At 34.7% G+C, this 11,298-nt stretch overlaps 1 protein-coding gene across 3 annotated transcripts in view; it reads left to right on the top strand.

Annotated features, from left to right (window-relative positions):
* FAR2 (fatty acyl CoA reductase 2) overlaps positions 1-11,298 on the top strand; it is a 142,962-nt gene that overhangs the window by 104,941 nt on the left and 26,723 nt on the right. For all 3 annotated transcript variants that reach the window (XM_012641032.1, XM_012641033.1, XM_012641034.1), the window contains 2 exons: positions 7,909-8,084; positions 10,737-10,916. In XM_012641032.1, coding sequence (XP_012496486.1) covers positions 7,909-8,084; positions 10,737-10,916 — 356 coding nt within the window. The remainder of the gene's footprint in view (positions 1-7,908; positions 8,085-10,736; positions 10,917-11,298) is intronic.

The following is an 11,298-nucleotide window of genomic DNA, read 5'->3' as shown; positions in this document are numbered from 1 at the left end:
GGCCACACAGAACTGGGACTGAAGAATTAGAGGATTAGTTTTCTTACTTATTATTAACTTTCTTAAGTGTTTTCAGAGCACTTGAAGGGACATAGCAAGAGAGGGAAAAATGTCTGAATTAATAACAGAATGCTTGAGGACTTTCTCACAAAGATAATTAATGTGACACTCTAAGAAAACAACCAGAGACACACAAATAATGTACAGATATATTTATTGTAGTATTACTTATAGTAATAAAAGTTGGATCAAGTCTGAATGTTCCACAATAGAGGACTGATCAAATAAACAATAATGAAACAATATGTTAAATGGGCTCATCAAATTATGAACCAATTGGCTTTCCATTGTATCAGAAATAAGTCTATATAGAGAAATTTATATTTTATTTATTATATATTGCTATCTTGAATATGCCTTGGCTCTTCCCCACCATAATAGGTAATGAATTGCAAATAACCCAGTCAGTTGTAAAGTTCAAAGAAACGTTGAGAGCATTTTGAAGTTTCTAGTGCCCTACAGATATGTTTCTTTTTACAACAATCATATATATCTGTTTAAGATCTTAGAGTGGTGATAATCCACTCTGAATAATTCCTTATGAAAACATCAAGACAGTATCCATAACTGGAAAATAAAACCGCAAGTACTTGAAATTATATTAAGAGTCTATGAGCTCAGAATCTGAAAAATGTTTCACTGGCGGAGTACCAGAAATGGCTGGGCTTTCCTTGTGTTTATATATATGGAGAGAGAGAGAGAGAGAGAGAGAAAATACACATAATATAAGTACATATTAATAGTATATGAGGGAAGGGTTACAATGATATTGTACCAGGTTTAGAATGCATCGTCTGAGAAAACCAGACAAAATTCAAGATTTCCAGGGAAGGACTATCCTGAATAATGTCATCAATGAGTAGGTTTATAAACAAAGACAGAGCTTGGCAGGTTACACTGGATACTTCAAGTCAGCTTCTCTGGAAAATATGAATTATTCAATAAAACTTCTGTTGCCCCTCAGGTAAATCAACTTTGAAATACAATAGAAAATGTTGGGTGATAAATCATGCAGGGTTACACTCTTGGTCCTCAGTGCACAGAACATGATTAGATTTAAGACAATGGAAGATTGTAACATTTTATGAAGTAGTTTATCGGATCCTTTCCCTGTTTGGTAGTTCCTAGAAGGTGTAAGATAAATTAATCCCTAACAGGTAAACAAATTAACTTTGAACTAAAAAAAACCTTTGAACTAAATAACACCTGCAAAAAAAGCCCAACAATCTAACATTCTTGATTATTAAGCACACAATAGAAGTATTAATTTCATTTTATGAGTTCCTTGTTAATTTTCAAAGACTCTTTTTTAAAGGAAAAAAAAAGGGTTTTTATCTTTGCTCCAGGCTTCCCTGTATAAAAAGGTGCTACTTGTTCTCAACTTCCAAAATGCATTTCTGATTGACATTAATGATTCTGTTAAATCTATAAGGCAAAGGCAATTAGAAACAGAAGTTTGTATTTTAAACTTCCAAAGCCAGTTTTGTTCCATTACTATTTTTTATTTTTCCTAAGAAACTACCCCACAAAAAGCAAGAGGCTTCTATAAACTTGCGATAACTAGAAGGAATATAAATTTCTCAGGAATTCAAATTTCCCAGGATTAACAAAGGTACATTTTTAAAAAAGTAACTTGTCTTCAGTTTGCCAATGACTCAACTCCTGTCATCTGAAGCATGTTCAACCTCTCCCCTGTGAGCCATTTTCATTCTTTTAAGAATAAAAATTTAAAAAAAATGAAGGAAATTCATTTAGTCCCAGGGATGTACAAACAGTTTCAGAAACAGAAAAATTTATTTTTTCAATCTTTTTCTTACTTTCTTTTACAAGAAATTAATTCAATTATCACTGGCATGATTTTACATATTCAACTTCTTTTCTTTTTTAAAAATCTCTTCTAATCACATCAGGCCTTTTTCCTGAAAGCTTCAAATTGCCCATAATCATTTCATTGAAAAAGTCATCAAGCCATGAGATTCAACATAATTCTGGAATACATTCAGTTCTCAGAAGTATGTGGATCACACCATATAATGAGAAACCTTGGCATGACCCAACACACAGAAACACACACATACACACATAGCTTTCTGATTAACAGCTTTTGGAAATGGGGTACGGTTGTGGAAGTGGACATCAGCTTTTCCTATGATTAAGGACCTACTAAGTGGCAGGCACCATGCCAAGTACCTGACTTTCATTACCCTTTTTAATACTCAAAAATTTCTGTAGTATGCCTATCTGTACGTCGCACATGAGAAATTAATTCAAGGAAGTTGTCATATATCAAAGATTATGTAATCTGTGCTGAAGGAGTGAAATTTGAATGCGGTTCTCTTATCTCTGAAGCCCATGCTTTCCCTACTGCATGCATTGCCTGCCCTGGGAAACCGCTTCCTTGGATGACAGTATCACTAGGAGGGTGAAACTATTGCTTGCCACTTCTGGGTTAGTAACAGCACTTTTCCATCCTTTAACATGGAAAATGCAGAGATGCCACTACTCCTGTTGGAGAGCAGAAATAATCTTAAGGTTGGTGTCCATCCTCCTAGCCACCCTAGCTCCTTTCTAGCCCTGGAACTTATGCTCAAGGAAGAACACTGTGAAATTGACCTTTGGTCTGGGGAGAAAGCACAAGGAGGTGGTGAATTGAACATTGTCTCACCTTTAGCATTTATTACAGTTACTTAAGCAAAGTGAACTACAATTTGTTAAATGCAAAATTGTTTTTAAGGAAAGCATAATATATGCTTAATCACTAATTCTCTGAGATCACAGAGGAAGATACTCAAGTGATTGGCATTTTAGATAAATATGCAAATAAAGACACAAAGGCCCAAAGAGATTAAGTAACTTGCCCGGTCACACAGCAAATAAATGGCAGAATCAGGGTTCAAACCCAGTCCTTTGTGACTCTAAAGAACCTAAGCTCTTTCCAATACACCAATGATTCTCACTTTCAGTGTGTATCAGAATCATTAGGGAGCTTTTACAAAGTACAGATGCCCAAGCTTCAATTCATAGCTGTTGAATGAGAATCTCCAAGGTCAGGACATCTGGGGGTTTTTTGTTATTTGTTTGTTTAAACAACTTCCCAGGCAACCCTGGTATATGCCAAAGTTTGATAACCTCACTACCACACCATGGTGCCTTATCGTCTTATAGAAGTGGTTCTTATTAATGCAATAAAAACTTACAGGTTAATCCTTTACATTTTATGGGAGTTACTAGTGAACTAGCAAAATTCTAACATTTTGTGAATCTGTACATCGGGTATATCTTTTCTGCTTTAATTTACATGCACTTACGTTTAATTGTTCTCAATTTAGAGCTAACTTGCAGAATCCATTGATTTTCTTTTACTCAACACTCTAAAAATTCTCTTAAAAATGTTACAATGTCTGTTTCACTTTAGGATACCAGATATTCCACAGAGATTGCCCTTTAGTTTAAAGGTCTTTACCCTTTTTTCACAAGATAAAAATATTAAGCAAATTTTAGTGGATTACTGGGACTAAATAGTGTAGTTATATGTGAAGAGAGGGACTGAGTAAAATGAATAAAGATCAAAGACTCTCATGATTAGGAAAGATACGACTACCTTCAAAAACCCCCCAGAAAGTAGAGGCCAAACCTCCTGTGGATACTTCTAAAGTGAGGTCACATGGATGACTAGTTGATCGTAAGAGTCCAAGTTCAGGGCCTCTGCATGGTTTCAAAAGCATTATATAAATTAGATGCCCCCGCCCCTCGTCCAATTCCGGCTTCTAATAAAAATGCAGTCCTAGTGTCTGACTACAGAAGTCATACCCAATGAGTTTATCGAAACCAAAAAATTTCTCGTTCTGACTTTCTCATTCTGGTGAATTTTCTTTCTAAGGGTTTAGAAAGTTTCTCTCTTGCCTCTGGGCTACAAGTAACTATCCTGTAAGTAGGATACTCTCATGTTTAAAAGCAAATTAAGAGACGGAAATACTTGTCTATGTAATGTCAAATCAATGGAACACTCCCAAACTTTCCAAGATAAATTTATAGCTTTGTTACAGTTTTAAATGTTTAGATCACCTCCCAGCTGTTATCTTTCAGTGACCACAGAAATGTGCCCTACCCTTGTCAAGAACAAGGTTTCATAAAATGGAAAAGCAGCAATTCCTCTGCTTGAGTTGTGATGATGGCAAGTAGTTACTCAACTCTTTCTCTTCTCAGTCCTATGCAATTGATTGAATAGAGAATCTATGATTTTATACAATGAGAAGGAATATGATAAGCTCTTAGAATTAAAAATAATTAAGTTCTATATTGGTGGGTTTTCAATGAAATTTTTGAAATATGTATTTTTACTCATTTTTATCCTATCTAATTTTCTTACCTTTAATTAATCTCTCACATTAATAAAACAACAAAAAAACTTTCAGAAGAGCTGGAGCCTAACCAGGATCCATTTGCACCATTTTATCTTGTCCTTTAGTCTTGTTATTATTATAAAGAGGGTCAGCTCTGAGCACTTTGAGCTCCCATTGGCAGTTAATACACAGGAAGGGAACACTTTGTGTCCCCTTTTAGCAGTTGCTATCTGCTATCTTTCATCACACCAACATAAAAGAGCTGGTAACCAAACATTTTCAGCAATTAAGCTCCCATTCATAGTTATGTTACTATTCTTACAGGGATTTATTATAATTCAACAAGTGAAATTTGAATCTTTTCAGTGAACTGCATAATGTCAAACATAAAGAGATGAACAAGAATCAAGGAATTTACAAACTGAAGGGAGAAACTTAAGCCCCGAATTTAAGAATAGACGTGCCGGGCGCGGTGGCGCATGCCTGTAATCCTAGCACTCTGGGAGGCCGAGGTGGGCGGATCGTTTGAGCTCAGGAGTTCGAGACCAGCCTGAGCAAGAGCGAGACCCCGTCTCTACTAAAAAAAAATAGAAAGAAATTATCTGGACAACTAAAAATATATAGAAAAAATTAGCCAGGCATGGTGGTGCATGCCTGTAGTCCCAGCTACTCGGGAGGTTGAGGCAGGAGGATTGCTTGAGCCCAGGAGTTTGAGGTTGCTGTGAGCTAGGCTGACGCCACAGCACTCACTGTAGCCAGGGCAACAGAGTGAGACTCTGTCTGAAAAAAAAAAAAAAAAGAATAGACGTGAATTTTCAGAGTCAGTGTTTCCCCACGTATGGTATCTGGACCTGATCCATCTGAAGAACTGGTTAAGAAATACAACTTCCTGGGTTACACACCTAACTTCTGCGTCAGGATCTCTGAGGATGGTGTAAAGAAATAATTTTTAACTAGGTTCCCTGATTTTTCTGTGCCTACAGTTTGAAAACCACTAACGTGAAGAATGTTCTGAGCGGTTATAAAGTGAAGTGAGTCATACACATTTGTTCATCTGCAATTGTCCATGTTAACACTCTAACTGGAGAAATTCTCATTTGCATGCATTAAAATCTGCTGGGAAACTAGATGCGAAATACAAACTCCTTGGTATGCCCCAGTAATTTTTTATTTAGTGGGTATGGGTTGGGGCATGGGAATCTACATTTTTAACACACATGCTAGTGATTCCAATGCAGTTGGCTTTGTGGATAACTCTTCTTTGAAAAGTGCTGGCCAAAACCACTGGCCTGTTGGTTGGCAGTTGTCTGTCATCTCTAGCACTCTGTTCAGGGTGTGGAAATAATTAAAGAGTATTATTTTAGAAGTTATAGCAGTATGGCGAGTTCCTGACAGGGCAAGTCCTATTATTAGGCAAGGCTATGTAGTAAAATGAAATCCTCATTTAGCACTGTGGTTTGAATTGATGCAGCCTATTCATTGATTTATTTCAACTTATCAAAATCAACTACTATCTAGATCAGAAAACTCAGACTTTTAAAAATTGTCCTGTGTTCATTCAGATACAACCTCTTGTTTGAAAACACAAATCAATAGACAAAACATAGATTGGGACATTAGTTCCTAAAATTGTAATTATTTCCTAAAATAGTAATGCTGTAAATGTGTTATCTTGGTGTGTTCAACATTGCACAGGTTGTTTGAAAGTATAATATGCTATAAAAGCATCCTCTGCCTTTTAAAATCATAAAAACCAAAGACAAAAGAAAACCCATGCATGGCAGGTTACATCATATGTAAGGACCCCCCCTGGGAGAAGGGTGGATGCTAAAGTCATCCTCCACTTCCTGTTCTCAGTAGCCAGAAGTCATCACAAGCCAAAGTCAGAGTCCATAGAACCCTAAATAAATTTCAGTGCATGAAATCTATAATGCAGACTCAAAACTAGCCTTCTACAAATCCAATTATCAAAAAAGAGAGAAATTGTATAAATTTTTGATAAGCTTATCCAAAAATATTCAACGTATGTTGTACAATTAACATGATCTATCAGGAGGGATAACATCTGGTTTAGAAAGCAAACATTTATAGCATACTTGTGATTGATTGAAATTAGAAGCAATGTTAAAGATCTTTCTGGAAGAGACAGAATGACCTCTTTGTTGAGAATGTGCCTAGGACACTTTATCAACCTTATCAATCCCAGATGTCAAAGAAGCATTGAGGATTGACCTAACTTCCAAACTATTTTCAGAATTGCAGTAACACCCACTGAAAGGCTGACCCTACAGTGCAGGAAAATGGTAGACAGAGGTATGTTAACTTGCCAGACCAATAATGTGAATTTAATTCCTTTCTCTAGTCATCTCCATTAAATTCCCAGGGTGGCCCCTGAACATGGTCTTACCTGATACAAATAAGTCATGATCTCTCTGACTACCTGAGATCAACTTTTTGTTACCCAATAAAAAAGCCTGGGGTGGTCTCTAATGGAGAGAAGCCTGCTACTCAGGATCAAGGAGTAGATGAAAGCCCTGTTTTGTGGTTTAGGGGGGAAAAGGGGGCTGTCTCTGCTACTATATTATGATTAAAACCACAGACTCATTTTCTCTGCTTTTAACCTTTCTAAACATTTAGTTTTACTTTTCTTTTCTTCACTGTTAACATACCATACCAACACCACAATAAAATTCCATTCAATCAAAATAGGTTGGAACCAATCACATTTTCTGAGAAAATGGGAAATACCAATTGAATCTAAGAATTTCTGTGTGGTGGGGAAAGTAGAGACTCTATCTTATTTGAATAATTGTAATAAAAGTTAAAACTGCCGGTCCTCTTTTCTTTTTCCTTTATAAATAAATTGGAATATCAAAAAAATCAGTTATCCCATAAAAAGTACATGAGCTCATATAATTCTCTTACTAGACAATAACTGCCAGCTGTATTAAAATGAGATTACATAAAAATTATATTTGTCTCACTCGTTATAAATCTGCTTGATTTGTTAATTTCTAATTATGTTTGTGCTGCTAAGACATTTTGTTAATCTGGGCCGGTTAACCAAGTTGTTGGTCATTCTGCTGGTAATTTGTGAAGGCTGGTAATTTTGCATTGAAAACAATTATTTCCCAGCCAAAAATGGAAACTATCACCATGTGTAAACATAAGCCTGCCTTAAAGGGTAACAGAATATGAAGGCAGGATGTGGATGACTTACTATCACTTTTTCTCCTCAAAGGAAAAGTTCAAAATAAACACCTTACTTGTTATTGGAACTGACTTTTTCAAATATTTCCCAAGTTACAATGAGCAGGAATTACACTAAACTGACTGAACTGCATGAAATAAAGCAGATGGCTCTTGAGTAAATGCCTTCTTTAAGTAATATTATTACAACTAAAACCAGTTTTTAAGTATAATGAATTGGGTCAGTACAAACAAGAACAATGTGATGATGATGATGATCTTTGTATATTGACCTATTAATATATTTATGTTTCAGCTGTTTGAGAAAGTCAAAGAAGTTTGTCCAAATGTGCATGAGAAGATCAGAGCTATTTATGCGGATCTCAATCAGAATGACTTTGCCATGAGTGAGGAGGACATGCAGGAGCTTCTTTCCTGCACAAACATTGTCTTCCACTGTGCCGCCACTGTACGCTTTGATGACCCGCTGAGGTATGTTCCCATTTCCCTCTTGTGACTTGTATACTTGTTTGTGTGCATGGGCACATATACGTGTAACTTTCTTTATGGTTTCTGTAAAAAAAAATAAAGTCCTCAACGAAAAAAAAAAACACAAAGAAACAAAACTTCACCAAAATCCCACCATCCAGAAACAATTTTTAATATTGCAGAGAACATCTATTCCAATTTTCTTTATGCATCTATGATTATATAGATATATGCTCAATTTTATAAACAAAAAAGGCATCCTATTGAGAATGTTTTGTAACCTCAATTATATTTTTGGATATCTTTCATTGTCAATAAATATTACAGTTTATAATGATGATATTCCATTGTACATGTACATGTATATAATATATTCAACTAGTTCTGTGTTGGTGGACATTTGGATTGTTTTAATTTTTCACTATTATAAAAACTCTGCAGTGAACAGGCCTGTGCGTAAATTTTTTTGTTCCTTTGTATGTTGTTCTTGGGGTAAATTCCAAGAAGTAAGAACTGTCAGATGCATATCAGATGTGTCTGGGGTATGAACAGTTTACATTTTTACATGTACTGGTAAATTGCTCTTCAAAAAGGTATAAATTTATACTGTCCCTGTGCACATAAATGCTCATTTTTTTTTACACTCACAACAAAATGTCTTAGAAGTCTTTAATTCTTTTTTAATTTGCCAATATGATAGTAGAAATGGTATTGCATGTTCTGATTTTTATTTCTTTAATGATTACAAAGGTTACTGCTATTTAAATGCTTATTGGCATCTTATTCTTTTGTGAAATGTGTTTTACCATTCTTTGCCCATTTTTTATTGAAACATTTTTTCTTATTAATTTTAAGACTTCCTAGAAGATTCGGCAAATTTATTCTTTGTTTTTATAAGGTTCAAAATGTTTTAACAATTTATGTCTTTCAATTCTTTTTATATAGTAATTTATAATTTCTTCAGGTATTTTTATGGTTTAATTTTTACATTTAGATCTTTGATCCATTTAAAATTTATTTAGCTATAAAGAGGAATATCAGGAAAGTTCTATTAAAAAAGAGTGATGTTGGTGTGAAAGTAGAGTAGGTTTATTACTCTTTCTAGCAGATGATTAGTTCTTAAAAATATTTATTAAATGATTTACTCTATTTGAAAAGAAATTATTACACTGAATTCCAATTTTTAAACTTTTTATTTTCTTCCTTTAATCAGACTTTCTCTGCCAATACCACACCATTTTAATTACTGTAATTTTTATTCTATTAGGGCAAGTATACCCACAGCACTCTTATTTTTATAAAATTTTCCAATTATCACCTACTTATACTTCTTAATTAAATTTAGAATAATTTGGTCAAGTTTTTAAAAATTTTGGGAGTTTGATTAGAATTACCTTGTATGTGTAGGTTAATTTAGAAAAACTTAATATTTAAAATATTAATTACTCCTATCCACAAACAACATATGTGTTTCCATTTATTTGATTTCTCTATTCTGACACATAATGAAGTTTTATCACTTTCTTTACATATTCATTTATGATTAATTTGACATATTTTTAAAGGTTCAAGTTCGAATGTATGCCTTTCCTCCATTGTATTCTCTAATTTTTGTTTATATATAGGAAAGTGATTTTTTAAATGTAATTTTCGTAAATGTATACCTCACTGAATTATCTTATTGTCCATCCTAGCTTTTTTTCTAGAGCTGCTTCTGTTTGTTTTACAGGTATACAATTATATAATCTGATAGTGATTTTGTAACTGTCTTTTTAATATTTTTGTCTGTTCATTAATTTCATTTTCCTCTCTCATGACAAGGCTGGTACTTCAGAGCACTGTTAAGTACCGGTAGTGATGGTAGGCATTCTTCCTAGCCCTGACTTTACAAGCAGTGCTCCTAGCTTTTCACTATTAAGCATGACATTGGCTAGCAAATTGAAATATATATTGTTTAATCATTTCATTCATATTTTAGCAAATTTCTTTAATTAAATTAGAAATGGATATTAAATTTTATTTAAAATTTTTTCAAAATATACATAAATGGTCATATAGTTTTTCTCTTTTTGAGTTAAACTAGATCAGTAGGTTTCCTTACATTGGATAAAATGTGTATTCCTGGAATGAACTATTTCATTGTCATCACACACTGTGTTTCTATAGCTTTGTATTCTAGTAGCTACAATTTAGAATTTTGACATCAATTTTCATGTCTGACCTGGACCTTTACAATAATAGCAACTTATATCACAAATCCACTGTTGCTCCCCTCCAATTTATTTGCATTTCCCAACTTCTTGAGTAAGATGCTTAATTTTTTATTTTTGTTGTTTTAATGGCTGCTTATAGAAACCCCTTTATAAATGAATTCAAAGGATTGTGATTTTTTTCCTTCCAGTTGATTAGAACTAAGTGATCTCCAAATACAATACATACAGCGCTTCAGTCAATAGGATTTATGTACACAGAGTACATCATTAATATATAACACATTCTGAGTATCACGTAACTGTATAGCCACAACCCGTCGTTTTCTTCCTGCTCCTTTGATACAGCCACCAAAATCTGATAAGACATGCCAGTGGGTGCAGTTACAGCGAGACTGGGTGCCAGCTCACCTCATTGTATTTCCTTCTGCTTAATCTTCTCTAGACACGCCGTGCAGCTTAACGTCACTGCCACCCAGCAGCTCCTGCTTATGGCTAGTCAGATGCCAAAGCTCGAAGCCTTCGTACATATCTCTACTGCCTTTTCTAATTGTAACCTGAAGCACATCGACGAAGTCATCTATCCATGCCCTGTGGAACCCAAAAAAATCATCGACTCCATGGAGTAAGTCGGGTCAAATGAAGGGATGGGGGGAAGGGGGTGGCTTGGCGTTCTCTTTGATTTTTGTAGTCATCCAGTAAGGAGGTAACAAAGTGGGATGCCCTTGCAACAAAATGCTTTGCAAAGGTGCTGGCTTCAGTTCCCCTGGCCCTGCTAGTGCCTTCCTCACGCAGTGGGGAAGAAAATTCTTAAAGCAAATTTTGCTAGGCAAGGGCAACATACGTAACCTAAACATCTGTACCCCCATAATATGCTGAAATAAAAAAAAGAAAAAAAGTTTTGCTAAATAGCTCGGGATTGCATGGGGTACTTGGGAATACTATACATAGAAAGTGGTTTCTCATTTCTTAATGAATTCAGCATTATCACTAGATAAAGGAAGTAT

Source organism: Propithecus coquereli, unplaced genomic scaffold (genome assembly GCF_000956105.1).
Source record: "Propithecus coquereli isolate 6110/MARCELLA unplaced genomic scaffold, Pcoq_1.0 Scaffold16, whole genome shotgun sequence".
In the NCBI taxonomy this organism is placed as follows: Eukaryota; Metazoa; Chordata; class Mammalia; order Primates; family Indriidae; genus Propithecus; species Propithecus coquereli.
Note: the sequence above shows the minus strand (reverse complement) of the source record. Positions and strands in the feature narration are given on the sequence as shown.